Source organism: Callithrix jacchus, chromosome 9 (genome assembly GCF_049354715.1).
Source record: "Callithrix jacchus isolate 240 chromosome 9, calJac240_pri, whole genome shotgun sequence".
Lineage (NCBI taxonomy): Eukaryota > Metazoa > Chordata > Mammalia > Primates > Cebidae > Callithrix > Callithrix jacchus.
Window position 1 is genome coordinate 123,572,353 of NC_133510.1, and position 19,500 is coordinate 123,591,852.

The 19,500-nt window shown below is 45.9% G+C and overlaps 3 protein-coding genes and 1 pseudogene across 3 annotated transcripts; 2 read left to right on the forward strand and 2 right to left on the reverse strand.

Moving 5' to 3' along the window:
- The first annotated feature begins 1,418 nt into the window (after nt 1–1,418).
- Nucleotides 1,419–4,063, forward strand: COX6A1 (cytochrome c oxidase subunit 6A1). The gene is made up of 3 exons (XM_078337453.1): nt 1,419–1,538; nt 1,682–1,821; nt 3,788–4,063. Exons 1-3 carry the CDS (start codon nt 1,436–1,438, stop codon nt 3,869–3,871), a joined length of 327 nt encoding a protein of 108 aa, XP_078193579.1. The 5' UTR covers nt 1,419–1,435; the 3' UTR covers nt 3,872–4,063.
- Nucleotides 2,526–2,647, reverse strand: LOC144577907 (U2 spliceosomal RNA; annotated as a pseudogene).
- A 1,739-nt stretch (nt 4,064–5,802) lies between the features above and the next one.
- On the reverse strand, nt 5,803–8,792 carry TRIAP1 (TP53 regulated inhibitor of apoptosis 1). The gene is made up of 2 exons (XM_078337454.1): nt 8,634–8,792; nt 5,803–6,783 (listed from the first exon to the last, which is right to left on the reverse strand). Exons 1-2 carry the CDS (start codon nt 8,778–8,780, stop codon nt 6,700–6,702), a joined length of 231 nt encoding a protein of 76 aa, XP_078193580.1. The 5' UTR covers nt 8,781–8,792; the 3' UTR covers nt 5,803–6,699.
- A 67-nt stretch (nt 8,793–8,859) lies between these two features.
- On the forward strand, nt 8,860–19,242 carry GATC (glutamyl-tRNA amidotransferase subunit C). Its single transcript, XM_078337452.1, has 4 exons — nt 8,860–8,967; nt 9,090–9,262; nt 16,704–16,807; nt 18,524–19,242. Exons 1-4 carry the CDS (start codon nt 8,887–8,889, stop codon nt 18,574–18,576), a joined length of 411 nt encoding a protein of 136 aa, XP_078193578.1. The 5' UTR covers nt 8,860–8,886; the 3' UTR covers nt 18,577–19,242.
- The last annotated feature ends 258 nt before the right edge of the window (nt 19,243–19,500 follow it).

The following is a 19,500-nucleotide window of genomic DNA, read 5'->3' on the forward strand; positions in this document are numbered from 1 at the left end:
CCGGAGGCTGAGGCAGAAAAATCGCTTGAACCCGGGAGGCGGAGGTTGCAGTTAGCCGAAATGGCGTCACTGCACTCCAGCCTGGTGACAGAGTGAGACTACATCTCAAAGAAAAAAAAAAAAGCTTTATTGCCCAGGCTGGTCTAAAACTCCCAAGCTCAAGCAATCTGCCCGACTCAGCCTTCTCAGCCTCCCAAAGTGTTGGGATTACACACATGAGCCACCACGCAGATTTTCATTACATTCTCAAGGGGGCCTATAATTTTTTTTTTTAAAGTGTACTGTCATTTTGTTATATACTTTTAAAAAGTTTTATTTTTAAAGCTGCTTTTAGGCAATAGAAGGAAGAAAAAGGAAGGAAGAAGGGGGTGAGTAGGAAAGAATCGTGCAGAAAAAATTTAACAGTTGTCTTTTGTGTGTGTGTGTGGACCAGGCTAGAGTGCAATGGTACAATCTCAGCTCACTGCGACCTTCCCCTCCCGAGGTCAAGCGATTCTCATGCCTCAGCCACCCGGGTAGCTGGGATTACAGGTGCATGCCACCATGCCCGGCTATTTTTTCTATTTTTAGTAGAGACAGGGTTTCACCATGTTGGCTAGGCTGGTTTCGAACTTCTGACTTCAAGTGATCCGCAGGTCTCTGGCATCCCGAAGTGCTGAGATTACAGGCGTGAGGTACCACTCCCGGCCAGATGTCAATTATTGTTTCCAGAGTTTCAAGGAAGAGAACCCAGTGTGACCAGAGGTCAAAAGATGAGAATGTTGAGTCAGGGTAGAATCCAGATCTGTTGGCACCAATTCCTGTGCTCTTTCTAGTTCCTGTTGCTATTCATTCATATCAAGTATCTGCTATGTGCCGGGTATGATTCCAAATTACACTATTCCCAGATTATTCTGAGAATGCTGCAATGGCAAACTCTTGGTATTACAGAATTTATATTCTAGTGGGGGAAGACAGACAAAACAGCAGTATAACGACGACGGTGCAATGTTATGTGCCATGAAAAAACGCTGAGTCAGAGGATGGCGAGGAAGGGGAACGGAATTTTAGATAGGGCGGTCTGGGCTCAGAACGTCCAGATGGGCATCAATGGACTCCAACGAAGGGAGCAATCCCAGATGCCAGGGAACCCTACACAAACCTCTCTTGCGCTTCCGCCTCGCCTAGCCCAGGTGGGGACAGTAGGGAGACCGTATGGCACACGCATGCCCATGAAGGAAACGGCAAAGCCCGAAGGGAGGTGCAGAGCGCATGCGCTCTCTTGCCCGAGACGCCGAGGATTTTGACAGGGACTCGGTCGGCCCGGATGATAGTGCTCTGGTTGGTGCCAGTTGGAAGGCGTTGCCCAACTGAAACTTCCTTTGGAGGTTGTAGTCCCACCCACAGAGCCAATTTTCAACTTCCGCTTCCGGTGCTGCAGAGGTCCAGGTCGAAGATGGCGGCAGCTGTTGCGTCTCGCCTTTCTAGGCTGCTGGGTCGGTCCCGCCCACAGGTGGGGCGGCCTATGTCCAGTGCCGCCCATAGCGGAGAAGGTTCAGGTACAGGGGTCGACGGGTCGGGCCTCAGTCCCACTCGGATGAGGCAGGGCGGGATTGTGACCTTGGTCCAAGGCCTTGCGGGAGGGAAAGTGAGACCCGGGCCCGTCCCGCACCGGGGCTGAGCGGTTGTGGCCTCTCCGCAGCTCGCATGTGGAAGATCCTCACTTTCTTCGTCGCGCTCCCTGGGGTGGGAGTCAGCATGCTGAATGTGTACCTGAAGTCGCAAAAAGAGCACGAGAGACCCGAGTTCGTCGCCTACCCTCATCTCCGCATCAGGACCAAGGTACGCTCTTGCATATTTTTTCAAGCGTCCGCTCTCTGTGCCTTAGTGCAAGTTCTTCATTCTCTAAAAGCGTGGGTGCCAGGCGTGTACAGCTCGTTTAACCCTCGCAAACAGAACATGTATTTTCTTCCATTTTGTGGAAGGACAGCTGAGTCTTGAGATTACGTCTCAGTTTTCTTCAAGGTCATACCGTAAATGCCCTTCAGTTTCCCGTTTCTCCAATTCATCACGCCTCCTGTCGTCTGATACAGTTCTGAAACATGTGTCCATTGCGTAAAGCCTGGAGTTTGGGATATCTTATTAGAGCGGCAAAGTCTGAAGGTGGTTCGTCTAAGACCTGGGCATCTGGCAGCTACTAGTTGCATAATGAAGAGACAGACAGCTTTCTGTATTCCCTACCAAGACCTTATTTTCTCTACTGTTTTATCATTTGGCTGTTGATGTAGATATATTACAGTGATTTGACCCCTGTTGTTTGCTGTATCTTTAACGAGGGCTTGGTGGCTCACGCCTGTAATCCCAGCACTTTAGGAGGCTGAGGTGGGTGGAACACGTAAGGTCAGGAGTTCCAAGACCAGCCTGGTCAACATGGCGAAACACCGTCTCTACTAAAAATACAAAAATTAGCCGGGCGTGGTGGCGGGCGCCTGTAATCTCAGCTACTCGGGAGGTTGAGGTGGGAGAATCGCTTGAACCCGGGAGGTGGAGGTTGCAATGAACAGAGACGAACCATTGCAGTACACCCTGGGCGACAGGAGTGAAACTCCATCTCAAAATAATAATAATAATAATACACTTGATCTTAGCCAAAAGGCCAAGAAGCGATGAAAAAAAATTATTACATCACCTAGCCCATATAGGATTGGCCTCATAGAAACTTAACCTAGACTCTTGAATTATTGAGTCTTTGAGCAGCACTCCCACCCTTGTGCAGTGGAATTAGAAGCCAAACAGCAGGCCGGGCGTGATGGCTCACGCCTATAATCCCAGCACTTTGGGAGGCCGAGGCAGGTGGATCACGAGGTCAACAGATCGAGACCATCCCGGTCAACATGGTGAAACCCCGTCTCTACTAAAAATACAAAAATTAGCTGGGCATGGTGGCGCGCACCTGTAGTCCCAGCTACTCGGGAGGCTGAGGCAGGAGAATTGCTTGAACTTAGGAGGCGGAGGCTGCGGTGAGCCGAGATCGCGCCATTGCACTCCAGCCTGGGTAACAAGAGCGAAACTCCGTCTCAAAAAAAGCCAAACAGCAAAAGTTTCTCAGCCTCAGCACGGTTGACATTTTGGGCTGGTTAATTCTTGTTGGGGGACTATCTTGAGCACTGTGAAATGTTTAGCCGTATCCTTGGCCTGTACCCACTAGGTGGCAGTAGTACCTGCAGCACCCCCCCCACCCCACCCCCACTATCACAGTGTCTCCAGATACTACCCGGTGTTCCCTGGAGGAGCAAAATCACCCTGGGTTGGAGACCATTGCCCGAAAGTAATGCTTTTTAAAGGTAACAGGCAAGATAATTAAGGGTGGGTTGCAGTTTCCCAGCCCAGATACTGTTTGAAGTCTGGGATTGTGCTAGCAATGTGCGTTTAAGTATCTCCCTCCCCTAATTCTCACTGCCACCATTTTGATACAGGTGATTTGAGGATTATGCTTTCATAAACACAGCACTGGATATACTAGTTACTAGGGAGAGGATTATGAGTAACTAACTTGAGCTTGCATTTTTTGCCATCCATATTTGTTTCTGCAGTTAAAACTATCCTGTAGCCAGGGTAACTTGAAGAGCTCCCTTGGTAGTTATAAGAGCTCCCTTAAATAGTGGGAAGGTTGAACTATACCAGTAGATAAAGGACTAATTTCCATTTTGTTTCTATATATGATCTTTCACCTGTTTTAAGCAGTTCATGGCAGTGTTCTTTCTAAACTATTTTCTGTAATTATCTAACTGATATCTTCCCTCCACAGCCGTTTCCCTGGGGAGATGGTAACCATACCCTCTTCCATAACTCTCATGTGAATCCACTTCCAACTGGCTACGAAGATGAATAAAGAGAATCTGGACCACTACCTGGCACCAGGGACCACCGCGCTGGTTTGGACCATTACTCTGCATATGGACCAGAAAAAGTATATGGGACCTTAAGCTCACCTTCTTTACCTGTATCAAATGATGACTGGTATACTGATCTTCCATTCCTTTGCCTGTGGCAGGAGATGGCTTAAATAAATAACTTAAACTTAGATTGGTCATGAGCTGAGAGTTATATTCTTTGGTTGTGTTTTTTTGTTTTGTTTTTTTTTTTTTTTGCAGAAATTAGCATTTGAGACTGTCTCAAAAAAAAATTTTTTTTTTTAAACACTTTTTTTTTTTGTTAGATGGAGTCTTTCTGTGTCACACAGGCTATAGTGCAGTGGCACAATCTCAGCTTACTACAACCTCCTTTTCCTGGATTGAAGCGATTCTTCTGCCTCAGCCCCTGAATAGCTGGGACTACAGGCATGCACCAACATGCCTGGCTAATTTTTTTTGTATATTTAGTAGAGATGAGGTTTTGCCATGTTGGCCAGGCTGGTCCTGAACTCCTAACCTCAGGTGATCTGCCTGCCTTGGCCTCCCAAAGTCTTGATTACAGGCGTGAGCCAGTGTGCCTGGCCAGAGCTGGTTTATTCTTAAGGCTCAAAGGAACACTTGTGGTAAGGTTCAGAAGGCCACTAGTATTTCATAGTATATTACATTAAACTGGTAATGCAAAGGTAAGGTATATTCGGTACATAATAGAGAATCTCATTATCGTTGCCATTTTGTGATATAACAGCCTACACTTCTGAGTCCCTATAGAGCTGTTTTGCTCGAGGCCAGTCTGAGTTTAAGATAGATGTATTATACTTACTTCAGTTTGCTGCCTGGCCTCACTTGGCTGGGTTCTAAACATCTTTTGTAATCCTTGGATAACAGACCCTAACCAGTCATAAAATATAAATGAAGAATGTTTTGAAATGACATCTAAAGACAAGTCATATTAAATATGCTGTAGCAATTGGTAAAGTGGAGAAAAGAGAATAGAATTAGGGCCTTCTATAAATCAAGTTTATTTTTCAGACGGTCTTGCTCTGTCACCCAAGCTGGAGTGCTGTGGTGCAATCACTGCAGTCTCCACCTCCCAGGCTCAGGTATTCTCCCATCTCAGCCTTTCAAACAGCTGGGACTGCAGGCACACACCACCATACCCGGCTCATTTTTTTGTGGAGCCCAGGCTCGTCTCAAATTCCTGAGCTCAAGTGATCCACCCACCTCAGTGTCCCAAAGTGTTAAGATTACAGGTATGAGCCACCATACCTGGCCTGTAATTCAACCTTCATACTATTTTTGGGTATATAATAAAATTAAATTATACAATTGTGGGGATTATGTGACGTTCTAAAGTCCACAGTTCTCTTCTGAGCCTGACTTTTTTGGTACCATAATATATTTGTGTAGCCCATTGTGGCAATAAATTTTAGAAACAGTGAGGTTTGGCTGGCTCAATCCCACATGGGATTACATGTGGTGGCTCATGCCTGTAATCCCAGCATTTTGGGAGGCTGAGGCAGGCAGATCACCTGAGGTCAGGAGATCAAGACCAGCCAGGCCTACATGGTGAAACCCTGTCTCTTCTAAGAATAGAAAAATTAGCCAAGCATTGTAATCCCAGCTACTCAGGAGGCTGAGGCAGGAGAATCATTTGGACCCAGGAGGTGGAGGTTGCAGTAAGCTGAGATGGCGCCACTGCACTCCAGCCTGGGTGACAGAGTGAGACTGTCTCAAAAACAATCAGTGAGGTTTCTCATGGCCACACTGTACCACCTAGCTTAGACAAGTCACTTTTTCTTCACCTTTAAGTTAACAAAACACAAAACTCCCAGTGTATATATGAATATGAGGTTTGTAGGATAACAGGGTAATGGTTCCATAAAATGCACTGAGTTCCAGAGGCAAATAATTGATAGAAAATGTTGCAATTTATTCCATCTTCATGATTACAGACATTATAGAGCAGGATGAGTAAACAAGGCAAATAAAGCAAGCACCTTCAGCTTCCCCCCCATTTACAGATGCAGCATTTTGACATTTTTAGGATACGCAGTTGACAATTTACTGACTTGGGATGATAGCTGGCAACAGCAGATCTTTGCAATTTACGTCCTTCCTCCACAGCTATTCCAAGTATCTTAATTCCTGAACTAAGAATTAAGGGGGCACTGAGAGCTCTGCAGTGGTGTTCACTGCAACATTCTTGTAGTTTACACATCTTAATCTGACACCTCTTGTGAAGGCAGGGAACTGTGTTAAAAGTTGTCTTCCTCTTTGCTAATCCAGGCCAACATCAATCTTAACCACTGGTTACCATATAAAAATAAAAGTGTGCTCAAAAGCACTTCCTGAAACTTGTGCCCAGATCCCTTTTCAGAGCATTAGTTCCCTGAGAGAAAAAAGACACCCTAACCAATTGCTTTCATGAACAATGACCCCAGTACAGTGTATATAATGTCCTTTGCAGCAGAAATCAAGAGGTCAGGCACCTCTGCTCATTCTAACTAGTTTATCATTATTTGCATACAAGGTATATTTATGTAAAGTTGATTCCAGACCAAGTATTGCAACCATAATTCCAGAAAATTGTTCAATTTTAGCACACTGAGTTCCTGCAAGATGCCTGAGCAGGTGAAAAATAATCTCAAAGAGTTCATCATCTTTTACAATTGAGAGGAAAACATCGAAGGAGGAAATAAAACTCCTCTCGCCGCAGTTCCTCATCAAACCTGATGGCTATCTTCACAGATTCAGTTGACAAAAATCCAGAGTTCTCAATTTCTGGACTTCATGGTGACTATCAAGGTCAAGAAGAATTTTCAGGCTTTTCTTTGCCATGGCCCATGAATTCCAGTCCTTCAATGGGAATCTCTTTCTCCTTTATTGCTTTCTGGTAAGAGGTGAAAACACATTTTGAAGACTATATGAAGCTTGAGTTGCAAGCTTTGTAAATAAAATATGATAGCACGAAAGTCAAGTCAAGCTGACTATCAAGACTCATAACCATGATTCAAACTACATACTTTTTAAATAACAAGTAGTGGTCGGGCGTGGTGGCTCACACCTGTAGTTGCAACATTTTGGGAGACAGAGGCAGGTGACCCCTTGAGGCCAGAAGTTAGAGACCAGCCTGGCCAACATGGCGAAACCCCATCTCTACTAAAAATTACAAAAAATTAGCTGGGCACGGTGGCGCGTGCCTGTAATCCCAGCACTTTGGGAGGCCGAGGCGGGTGGATCACGAGGTCAACAGATCGAGACCATCCTGGTCAACATGGTGAAACCCCGTCTCTACTAAAAATTACAAAAAATTAGCTGGGCACGGTGGCGCGTGCCTGTAATCCCAGCTACTCAGGAGGCTGAGGCAGGAGAATTGCCTGAACCCAGGAGGCGGAGGTTGCGGTGAGCCGAGACTGCGCCATTGCACTCCAGCCTGGGTAACAAAAGCGAAACTCCGTCTCAAAAAAAAAAAAAAAATTAGCTCGGCATGGTGGCGCATTCCTGTAATCCCAGCTACTCAGGTGGCTGAGGCAAGAGAATAGCTTGCACCCAGGAGGCAGAGGTTGCAGTGAATTGAGATCACGCCACTACACTCCAGCATGGGCAACAGACCAAAACTCTGCCTCAAAAATAAATAAATAAAAAACAGAAGTACCATAATGAATAAATCAAGCGTTAAGACCTGAGGGAGACTGGAAAAGGAGCTGTGAGAGAACTGTTAAAGTTAAGTGAAATTTGAAAAAAAAAATCACTTTGTGTTACTGAAAGACTAGGTTCAAATCTGGGTTCCAGGACTTACTGGCTATGTGACCTTGAGCCACCCTCACTTCCCTCAACTGTAAATGGGATAAAGACAGCAACTACCCCGGGGGATTGCCGTGAGGATGTATTAGGTTAACTTATTGAAAGTGCTTTGCCCAGTGCTGTTCTTACAGTTCAAAGCAGTTCCACATCCATTAGGCTAGAATGACCATTTCCTATCTGCAGTTGGGGGGACTGGTAGAGATAAACAAGCTACCGAAGGGTTAAAACAATGTGATCCTCCAGTCTGAAGTATAACCCCGCTGAGACCCCAGCAGTAATATTAGAAACGTGCACCACCTGCGAAAGAATCAAGGAAACCTGATTCTAGTGAACCGGGACCAATCACTTCCTACTTCTGTGTGTTAGTTCTCTATCTATAAAATATGAGTATGCCCACCTTGCAAGTTTAGGATGAACACCAAATGAACACAGTCACAAAAGATGTGACTGTGCCTTTTATTTATTTATTTTTTGAGACGGAGTTTCGCTCTTGTGGCCCAGGCTGGAGTGCAATGGCGCGACTTCGGCTCACTGCAACCTCCTCCCGAGTAGCTGGGATTACAGGCATGTCACCATGCCCGGCTCATTTTTTATTTTTAGTAAAGACGAGGTTTCTCCATGTTGGTCAGGCGGGTCTCGAACTCCCGACCTCAGGAGATCCGCCCACCTTGGCCTCCCAAAGTGCTGGGATTACAGGTGTGGGCCACCGCGCCCGGCCGACTGTGCGTCTTAAAAAGAAAAGCACTGCACCAATATTTGTCATTCGGAGAGACACCCAAGTGGCCTCGGTGGTGATGGTAGGGGATAGGGTTCCTCCCACTGGTCTCAATGCAGCTTTTCTCCACCCTCCCAGTCCCAAGCCCCGTAAAATACGATGAGTGTGGCGGAGACAGCGCGAAGAACGCGGGGCCTGGGAACTGAGGCGCGAGGGCTCACCTGAACACACTGCTGGTAGCGCTTGAAGAGATCGGTGCACGGGTCCCCGGAGCTGTCCCCCTTGAGAAACTTCTCGGCGAACCAGCGATTGAAGCACTGATCGTACTCGCGCTTCATGTCGGTACATGCCTCCCCCACACTGTTCATGGCGATAGTGGTGACGGCGGCGACGGCGGCGCACTCTGATGTCATCACTCAGTCGCGCCGCTCGGCGTTACGCACGGACGCACTACCGGGGCCAAGGAAGGAAGAAATGTTGGCGCGGGCGTTGTGGCTGGGCCTTCGGGTCCCGCTGGGCGGGCCCCGGGGCTTCACCTCCAAGACAGATCCTCAGGTAAAGGCCAGGGCCATCTAGGCGGGTGGCGAAGCAAAACGGGAAGCGCTCCGGATCGTCGGTGACTCACATTCACCGGGTCCCGCCGGTGACCCACATTCCCCGCCTCATTCCTCTTCCAGGGCAGTGGCCGAATCACGGCCGAGGTGATCGAGCACCTGGAGCGTCTAGCCCTTGTGGACTTCGGCAGCCGGGAGGCAGTAGCGCGGCTGGAAAAAGCCATCGCCTTCGCCGACCGGCTACGCGCGGTGGATACCGATGGGGTGGAGCCCATGGAGTCGGTCCTGGAGGACAGGTAAACTTGCGGCTGCAGCCTCGCAGCCTTGACTGGGGCCAGTTCGCAGCCGTTTATTTTTATTTATTTATTTATTTTTGAGAAGGAGATTCGCTCTGTTGCCCAGGCTGGAGTGCAATGGCGCGATCTTGGCACACTGCAGTCTCTGCCTCCAGGATTCAAGCGATTCTCCTGTCAGCCTTCCGAGTTGCTGGGATTATAGGTGTGCACCATCTCCCGACTAATTTTGTATTTTTAGTAGAGACAGGGTTTCTCCATATTGGTCAGGCTGGTCTCGAACTCCCGACCTCAGGTGAGCCACCCGCCTCGGCCTCCCAAAGCGTTGGCATTACAGGCGTGAGCCACCGCGCCTGGCTCGCAGCTGTTTAATGTGGCAGTTAGCGAACCATTTTCCAGGGGGTGAAAGACCGTTGGCGAGATTCAGGAACTTGCCCGTCACCCCGCGAGTCAATGGCTTTCCTCTTCCCCGTGTTCATTATGGATGCTCTCGCTCGTGCCCTCCTAGCTAAGCAGAAACAAAACCCCATTGCCGTTGAGGCCCTACTCTATGCAGAGTCCCTGCCTACTCAAAGGTACTGCTCTTCTCAGTACCCTCCTTGGCTTCCTTGACTGCTTCTCCAGAAAGACAAGTTCTTTCCCTCTCTAGATCTTTGCACTGGCCTTTGGTTTTTTTCCTGCCTCTCGGTATTTGCATGGCTGTCTCCCTCTTGGCACAGGTTTCAGCTTATCTTCTCGGAAAGGACTCTCCTAACCACTCCAAATCCATTCTCTCCTTGTAGTCAGCAACTCTTATCCTGTTGAGTTTTTTCCTGACGTTTTAGTGGACTTTTGTTCATTTCTTGCCTCTTTTATTACAATGTGAACTCGTTATCTTATTTAGTTACTGTTGTATTCCTGCCTTGAATTTTTTTTTTTTTATTGTTTTTGAAACAGAGTCTCACTCTGTCACCCAGGTTAGAGTACAGTAGCATGATCTCATTGCAACCTCTGCCTCCCAGGCTCAAGAGATCCTCCCACCTCAGTCTCCCAAGTATAGGACCATAGTCATATACCACCAGGCCCAGCTAATTTTTTGGTTTTGGTAGAGACAGGATTTTGCCATGTCGTCCAGGCTTGTCTTGACTCCTGAGCAAAGGCGACCCACCCACCTAGGCCTCCTAAAGTGCAGGCATTTACAAGCATGAGTCACAGCGCCCGGCCCAGTGTTTGATTCTTTCAAATATTTTCTCCACTTTGCAATTTTCTTTTTTCTTTGGGACAGGGTCTCACTGTATTGCCCAGGCTGGTCTCAAACTTCTGGATTCGACATTCTCTTGTCTCAGCCTCCCAAGTAGCTGGGACTATAGGTGCCCACCACCACACACCTGGCTAATTCTTAAATTTTTGTAGAAATAGGGTCTTGCGGGCCGGGCTTGGTTGCTGACGCCTGTAATCCCAGCACTTTGGGAGGCCGAGGCAGGTGGATCACGAGGTCAAGAGATCGAGACCATCCTGGTCAACAAGGTGAAACCCCGTCTCTACTAAAAATACAAAAATTAGCTGGGCATGGTGGCGCGTGCCTGTAGTCCTAGCTACTCAGCAGGCTGAGGCAGGAGAATTGCTTAAACCCAGGAGGCGGAGGTTGCGGTGAGCTGGAATCGCACCATTGCACTCCAGCCTGGGCAACAACAGCAAAACTCCGTCTCAAAAAAAAAAAAAAAAACAGGGTCTTGCTATGTTACCCAGTCTGGTCTCAAACTCCTGGTCTCAAGCATCCTCCCACCTCAGCCTCCCACTTCCTCCAGAAATTTTTTTTTTTTTTTGAGAGGAGTCCCGCCTGTTGCCCAGGCTGGAGTGCAGTGGCACGATCTCAGTTCACTGCAACCTCTACCCTCCAGGTTCAAGCGATTGTTGTGCCTCAGCCTTCTGAGTAGCTGGGATTACAGGCATCCACCACCATACCCACCTACTTTTTGTATTTTTAGTAGAGACTGGGTTTCACCATGTTCTTTATGAAAACACTAACAGAATCCAGTAAGGTGAAGACAGGTATTTAACCTTTTTTGTTCTTTATTTTTGGCAGTTTTTATAACTTTATTGATGTATTTGATGATCAGCAAGTTAGTTCACATCCACACTGTAGATCTGTGAAAGTGGTAACAAGTACATAGGTAACCAAAGTATAGAGCTTGTTTGGTGAATTTCCATTATTATTATGTTTTCTGGACCACCCACTGCACATGGATACAGTATGGACATTCCTTACTACTTTGGCCAGACAGCTTTTTTGAGTCTGGTATCAATGGACGTATCTGGAGTTTTCCACTTCCGTGGCAAATTTCCCATCTCTTTAAGAGCCTGAGGGGCATGCTGCTTGAAGTCCACTCAGTGGATATGCTTATGAATGTTGATGGTGTCCTCTTGGGTCACCACTTAGTTGATGGCAAAATGGCCATTATTCTTCTCACCATTCTTCTTTGCAGGATCCCAAGTTGCTTAAATGGTTTTAGGTAGTAGCCATCTTAGCTATTAAAAGCTCTGACTTGGCCAGGCATGATGGCTCATGCTTGTAATCCCAGCACTTTAAGAGGCTGAACTGGGCAGATCACTTGAGGTCAGGAGTTTGAGACCAGACCGGCCAACATGGTGAAACCCCATCTCTACTAAAAATACAAAAATTAGCTGGGCATGGTGGCATGTGCCTATAGTCCCAGCTACTCTGAAGGCTGAGGCAGGAGAATCGCTTGAACCCAGGAGGCAGAGGTTGCAGTGAGCCAAGACAGCGCCACTGCACTCCAGCCTGGGCAACAGAGCAAGACATGGTCTCCAAAAAAAGAAAAAAAAGCCCTTACTGGTTAATAGAAATCTCTTTACACACTGATAACATGTCATTTGGTTTGAGCTAAAAACATTAGTGTACTTACATGACAGGGGCTCGGTTTTTACATACAGTCCTAGAAGGTCAATACAAGTTATCTATTTTATAGATGGGAAAAACTGAGGTTCAGAAAGGTTATGTAATATGCCCAGAGTTTCACCACGTTTCCTAGGCTGGTTTCAATAAATGGAGGTAATAAATGGAGGATTTGGAACTCAGAGCTTCTGATCCCAAATACTGCTCTAAGATATGCCAGCTAAAGTCAGTTCCTAGGAACTTTACTTTCTTTCATCTGAAATCCAGAGAATGAGTTGACAGCAATTCTGATTACAACCAAATACTTAAATGTCCCATGTCCCTCAGAGTCTTATTTGAACCAAAAACTTCAAACTCTTGGGCTCAACCCATCCTCCTGCCTCAGCCTCCCAAGTAGCTGGGACTAGAGGTGTGTACCACAATGCCCAGCTAAGGCTTTTGTTTTAGTAAACAGAGGGTCTTGCTGTGTTGCCCAGAGGGTCTCGAACTCCTGGGCTCAAGGGATCCTTCTGCCTCAGCCTCCCAAAGTGTTGAGATTATAGGCATGAGCCATCATGCCTGGCCTGAACCCAGACCTTTTTTTTTCCAAGACAGGGTCTCATTCTGTCACCCAGGCTGCAGTGCAGTGGTACAATCTCAGCTCACTGCAGCCTCCATCTCCTGAACTCCCACCTCAGCCTCCCGAGTAGCTGGGACTATAGGCACATGCAACCACCCCTGGCTAACTTTTTTTATTTTTACGGGAAATGGGGTTTCACCATGTTTCCTAGGCTGGTTTCAAACTCCTGGGCTCAAGCAATCCACCCACTTCAGCCTCCCTAAGTGTTGGGATTATAGATGTGAGCCACCTTGCCTGGCCCAGAACTTTTAACCAAGGGTTACCTCTGAATGGTATAATTATAATTTTTATTCCAGTCTGCATCAAACTAGAAATAAACTAGGAGAAAAGGAAAAGGCTTTTAGATGGAAGTAGAAGGATCCATAAGAATCTATTCCTAGGCTGGGCGCAGTGGCTCGTGCCTATAATCCTAGCACTTCGGGAGGCGGAGGCGGCTGGATCACAAGTCAAGAGATTGAGACCATCCTGGTCAACATAGTGAAACCCCGTCTCTACTAAAAATACAAAAATTAGCTGGGCACGGTGGTGCGAATAGTCCCAGCTACTTGGGAGGCTGAGGCAGAACTGCTTGAACCCAGGAGGTGGAGGCTGCAGTGAGCCAAGATCGCACCATTGCACTCCAGCCTGGGTGACAAGAGCGAAACTCCGTCTCAAAAAAAAAAAAAAAAAGAATTTATTCCTTGCAGCCAGATACCAGGGAAGAGGCTCAAGGAAACAAAAGCACTGGGAGAACTGTCCCATCAGTCAGTCCAAAGCCTGACAGGATCACAAATGGAGCCACTTTATCCTCCCTGATGTCATAGCACTTCCCAATGCCATTGTAGCAGCATTTCCCACAGTTACTTAAGTTATTGTTCATGAGTTTCAGTCGGCAGGGACTTCTAGTTTACAGCTGAAGTCTTTCTCAACTAGGGTTCCTCACTCAAACCAGAACACAAATTTTCAAGTGACTTTTTTTCAGTTCTCCTAAGGACAGTACGTGACAAATGTTAGCCCAAACACATAGGAGAGAAGTTAATTTATCATCAGAATGGGTGTCTTGGGGTATGTGGGCTAACTTACCTTACAGAACACTGAGTGGGAAAGACAGGAAGTGAGGTAGAAGTTTAATCAATCAGCAATTGATCTGAAAAGCTCATCTGGTCCTGTTTGGTGTTTTATACAATTCTGAGGTCCAAGAAAGTGAAGCAACTCATCAAGTGAGGGGTATGCTTGCTGTACCACTGTCAGAGACTACGGGTTCAGTAGCCCATTATTAAGAAAATAAAGCTGGGCATGGTGGTACACACCTATAATCCCAGCTACTTGGGAAGCTGAGGCAAGAGGATTACTTGAGCCCAGAAGTTTGAGACCAGCCTAGGCAACACAGCAAGACCCTGTCTCAAAAAAAAAAAAAAAAGAAAGAAAAGATGACCCCAGAAGACATGGGTCTATTTTAGGAACAACTCCATCATAACCAGTAACTAAATGGAAATATGTGGTAAATAAAGGGGTGAATTTTGTTTTCCTGGAAATTCCACTTACACAGGAAACTTGACTACTTGATGATGAGTAAATAAATTAGCTGCTATTAGATCTACTCTTGGGGAAGCAGTAGCATTCAACCGCCTGTTGGCAGTGGAGAGTCTTCTCAGAATCTTCAGATGCTAGGCAGGTAATGCCTGTTCACAAGTGCAGACTTTGAATGAGTGGTGGGGACTGAGGTATACTGGGGTGCACTAAGGCTTTCTGAAAGGAGCAGGTGCCACTCAGACCCCTCTCTTACTGCTGTGAGTGCAAGCTCAGCATTATCAGATCTTGTTTTTTAGTATCATTTCATCCCAGAAATCCTATGAGGCATCTGACAAACAAGGAAACTGAAATATGGAGAGGATAAAGTAATGATAGCACTGGGATCTGAATTGAGCTCTGACTTGAGAGCCTAACCTCTTAGTCATTTTTTAATACTGTCCAACAGAAAATATAAATTCCAGAAAGTCCAGGGGTTACCTTTGAATGGTATGATTTTTACTTTTGTTCTCCCAAATTTTCTTAATGCGCAGTCCTTGTGTTATTACAAAAAAAAAAATCCAGTGTGACTCTTGTGTGTGTGAGAGACACTATCTCACTCTGCCACCCAGGTTGGAGTGCAGTGGTACAATCTCCGCTCACTACAACTTCTGCTTCCCACGAAGCAGAGAATTGTTCAAGTGATTCTCGTGCCTCAGCGTCCCCAGTAACAGGGATTATAGGTACGCACCACCACGCCTGGCTAACTTTTCTATTTTTAGTAGACAGGGTTTCACCATATTGGATGGTCTCAAACTCCTGATCTCAGGTGATCCACCTGCCTTGGCCTCCCAAAGTGCTTGGATTACATGCGGGAACCACCGCACCTGGCCTTTTTTTTTTTAAAAACAAGAAATTTAATGTCTGAAAAGATCATACTTGTTCAAGGCCACAGTTAAGAACATGCCAGATCCTATAATAGATTTCTAGTATTCGTACCATGAATAAATATTTGTTTAGCTTTGGGCTGGGTGCCACACACACACACACACACACACAAAACTAGTCCTTTTCTAAAAGAATCTTATTTTGACAACTTTGTTCTTAGGTGCAGCCTTAGCCCAGATGTTCCTGTCACATCTTTGTCCCTCTATGACATGACTCAAACGCCATTAGGCTCTGCCCTCAGTTTGTGCCCACTCAAAGCAGGAGCATGGCTACTACTGATTACCATATCAGTAATTTAACAGACTGCTTATTTTTTAGTCCAAGTATCTGGAAGCAAGCTTATACACTTTGTACCTTGAAACAATAGTGAAGCCTCATGCATATGTTCAAGCTCCCGTGTTTTTTACTGGTTTACCATCTGAAGGCTTTAGTAAAGTCACTAGGATCCATAGAACACTGGGAGATTCTTGAGCTGTTTGTGGCACATCTTGCTCAAGGGCAGGCATTTTTACATCCACCAAAGTGGCTGTGGTGGAAAAAGCATTCATCTTAGGGGTACCAGATTGGCTTCAGATCCGTTTTCTCACTTAGGAGCCAGTATCCTGTAAGTCACTCACTCTTGAGGCAAGTTTGCTGCCCCATCTCTGCTTAGGTTTCTAGCTTCATCATCTTCCCCTGGAGACCACACCCCAGCCTGCTAAACTCCCTGCCCCTCTCTGAATCTCTGGGCTCTCCTGCTTTGGGATTCATGCTGGTATACATGTCAGGAAGTCTATTTCTCATCCCTTCATCCCCCAATCCAGCTATTTCTTGCCCATCTTTGAGCAGTGACATCAGCTATTGAGGATGTGCTACTCACCCAGGCTGAACTAGGTACCCTTTCTGTCCTTTGGCAGGCTGTGCTAACCTGTTAGATTTAAGAAATCCTTTGTTGGGGAGACAGGGTTTCACTCTTATTATTGCCCAGGCTGGAGTGCAGTGGCTCGATCTCGGCTCACCACAATCTCTGCCTCCCAGGTTCAAGCGATTCTTCTGGTTCAGCCTCCCAAGTAGTTGGGACTACAGGCATGCACCACCACACCTGGCTAATTTTGTATTTTTAGTAGAGACAGGGTTTTTCTCCATGTTGGTCAGGCTGGTCTTGAATTCCTAACCTCAGGTGACCCGCCCACTTTGGCCTCTATTAGATTTAAAATATTGTTTTGTAATTGCCTTTACCTGTCCCCACCAAAAGGCAGTTGCCCATATAATCATCCAAACTACTTGTTAAATCAATCCAGAGAAGTAACTAGCACTTACTTCACAGGGTTGTTGGGGCAATCTATAAACTGTAGGCTGCTGTTTGGTCTACTGTTGATCCGTTTCTCTATCTTTGAACAGTGCCTATTAACAAGAATATATTGCTTCCTTGTTCTCTCCTTTTTGCCCCTCTCCATCATCCCCTAAAAGCCCCATTCTCTGAGAGGGTAACCTTGAGCTTCTGGGTTTTGTAGATGTCTATACCTGAGATCCGACAATGTAGTAGAAGGCAACTGTGCTGATGAATTACTACAAAACTCCCATCGTGTCGTGGAGGAGTACTTTGTGGCCCCTCCAGGTATGTGCTGCCCAGGGTGGTTTAACAAGCAGTCTCACAGTGACCTTAGGAATGAAGCAGGAAGCTGGGCGTGGTGGCTTACACCTGTAATCCTAGCACTTTGGGAGACTGAGGTGGGTGGATCACCTGAGGTCAGGAGTTCAAGACCAGCCTGGCCATCATGGTGAAATCCCATCTTTTAAAAAATTAAAATTAAAAATTAAAAAAAAAAAAAAAGGAATGAAGCAGGAACTGTGAGGACCGAAGATGCTAGGTGAAGGCACTTTGAAAAGGATGAAGTACATACAGATGGTGGCATCAAGGTGGCAGCAGAGTCCAGGCCAGGGTCATACTCACCTCTAGGAGGCAGTTAGTAACAGGAACGAGCAAAAGAGGATGTGGGAGGTGGGGTGGGGTTTAGAGTAGGTGGAAATCTGGAGCTCAAGATCTCCCTAAAGGGGCAGCTACATTCACTGTTTCTCAAAGCCACAGTTAAGACCATGCCAGATCCTGTAATCGACTCCAACTTTCTAGTATTCATACCATGAATTAATATTTGTTATGTCTAGCTTTGGTCTGGGTGCCACACAAAAAAAAACCAGTCCTTTCCTAAAGGAATCTTATTGTGACAACTTAGTTATCATGTGCAGCCTTAGCACAGATGTTGTCACATCTTTGCCCTTTTGACATCACTCAAAGGTCATGTGGGTCTGCCCTCAGTCTGTGCCCATTCAAAGCAGGAGGAGCGTGACTGCTACCATTTCAGTGGTGCCAGGCAGGAATGTAAGCCCATTTCTCCAGAGAACCTGGATACCTGGCATTTTGTGTGGTATTTCTTAAATTTTAAGTGCTGACAACCAATTCAAAATTAAAAAAATAAAATACTATCCAAGCCAAATAAAACATACCTGCAAGACAGGTACATTCTGTGAGCCACCAGTTTGCAACTGCTGGTGTAGAGATTTGCATCATCTACCTCACTGTCAATATTTTAAATAGAAGCTTTAAATTACTCTGGGCTGAGAGTAAAATCCAGAACCTTGGACAGGTTGACTGTTTTTATTTCCTCTATGGGTACGTGAGTATCAGAGCTGTTGTACTACCCCTCTGGGCATCTGGGAGTGGAACTAACCAAAAGCAGTCACGTAGACTGCTAAGTGCCAACTTACACTTCAGGACATCCCCTGGGGGAGAATCATTCTGAGCAGACTCCACAGAAGACATTGGCCTTGGTCAGCTCAAGGTGCCAGTTAAAAGCAGGCTCTGGTTAAAGCAAGGATGGGAAAGAAACCTAGAAAACTTGTGAGCTAAACTCTTATTCATGCCTCCAATCCACTAAACCATCTATTAACGGTGGAGAGAAAGGAGACTCTCCATCTCAGAGCCTGATAGTTGTGGCTTCAGCAGATCTATCTATTGATCATACATGCTATCGCCTACAAAGAACCTTACTTCAGATTTTGCTTCTTGGGACCACCTGAGTTCATGATTATAGTCTTTCCCTCTTCTCCTATCTGTGTATTAGTGGCTAGTCAACCTGTCTACTCCTTACTGAAAAATGTGCATTAATTTGGCTTCACATAGAACTGATTCTTCCAGATACCTCCAGTTAGGAAAACAGGATGTAGCTGCAGTTACTTCCATATTTTCCATGAGAAACTAAGTGACTAGTTAACTCAGTAAAGCCAGCTGGGCGGCAGGCTTAGCTATAACATTCTTTTTGTTGTTTTCAAACAGGTAATATCCCTTTGCCAAAGCTGGATGAACAAGAGCCATTCCCACACAGCTGAGTAACTCATTCTGGAAAGGGGGTACTGTGAACACTAATGCTCCTGCTTTTCTCAGTCACCTAAAAAAATGGACGCTTAAGCATTTCTTAATAACAGACTCTCCTGAAGACAGAATTGGGAAAGATCTATCCCAATGAGTTCTAGAGCCCAAAGATCTCTAACAGTGAGTTCCTGATACTAACTGAAATGAAAGGAAAACAAAAGTCAGCTTCCAAGGTATTCACTTAACAGGCCTGTTCCGTAAGGAAGACATTATTTATCTGCCTTTAACCCCAAAGGACTGAACCAACTGCATGAAAGTGAACTTTTCTCTCTATGTAACTGGTAGACGGAGCATCTTGATCACTATGTGACAACCTTGGCTGTCCTTTTTAGTTGCCATTTGCATTGATTTGAGCAGGCCTATCTTGACCAAACATACCTGAATTTGTTCCTGGGCACCCACTTTGTTCCTAGAAAAGGGCTAACTTCCTACTAAGGTCTGAAGAGTGTTCAAAGTAGACTAAAGCTTGGGAACTCCTAACCTAGAACTATCTGCCATCCCACAAAGTGATTATATGCAAAAGGGATACTAGTCATACCTAGTGTTTCTCTTTCTGAAAAGAGAACCTGTCTTAAAATTAGCCCTGGGACAAAGCAAAACAATGATTAAATTGAGATGACCAAGACTGTGGGTTTTTTTGTTTTAAAACACAGATACCAAGGATAAATGAAACCTATTTAGGGATAAAAGTGATAGAATCAGACTTTTTCCTCTAACCAAACTGCCAAAGTTGGTTTTGGCTAAGAAATTCCCAATGATAACTGCACTGCTGCTCATTTTTTAATTTTTCTGAGACAGGGTCTTGCTCTGTTACCCAGGCTGGAATGCAGTGGTGTGATCATAGATCACTGCAGCCTGCAACTCCTGGGCTCAAGTGATTT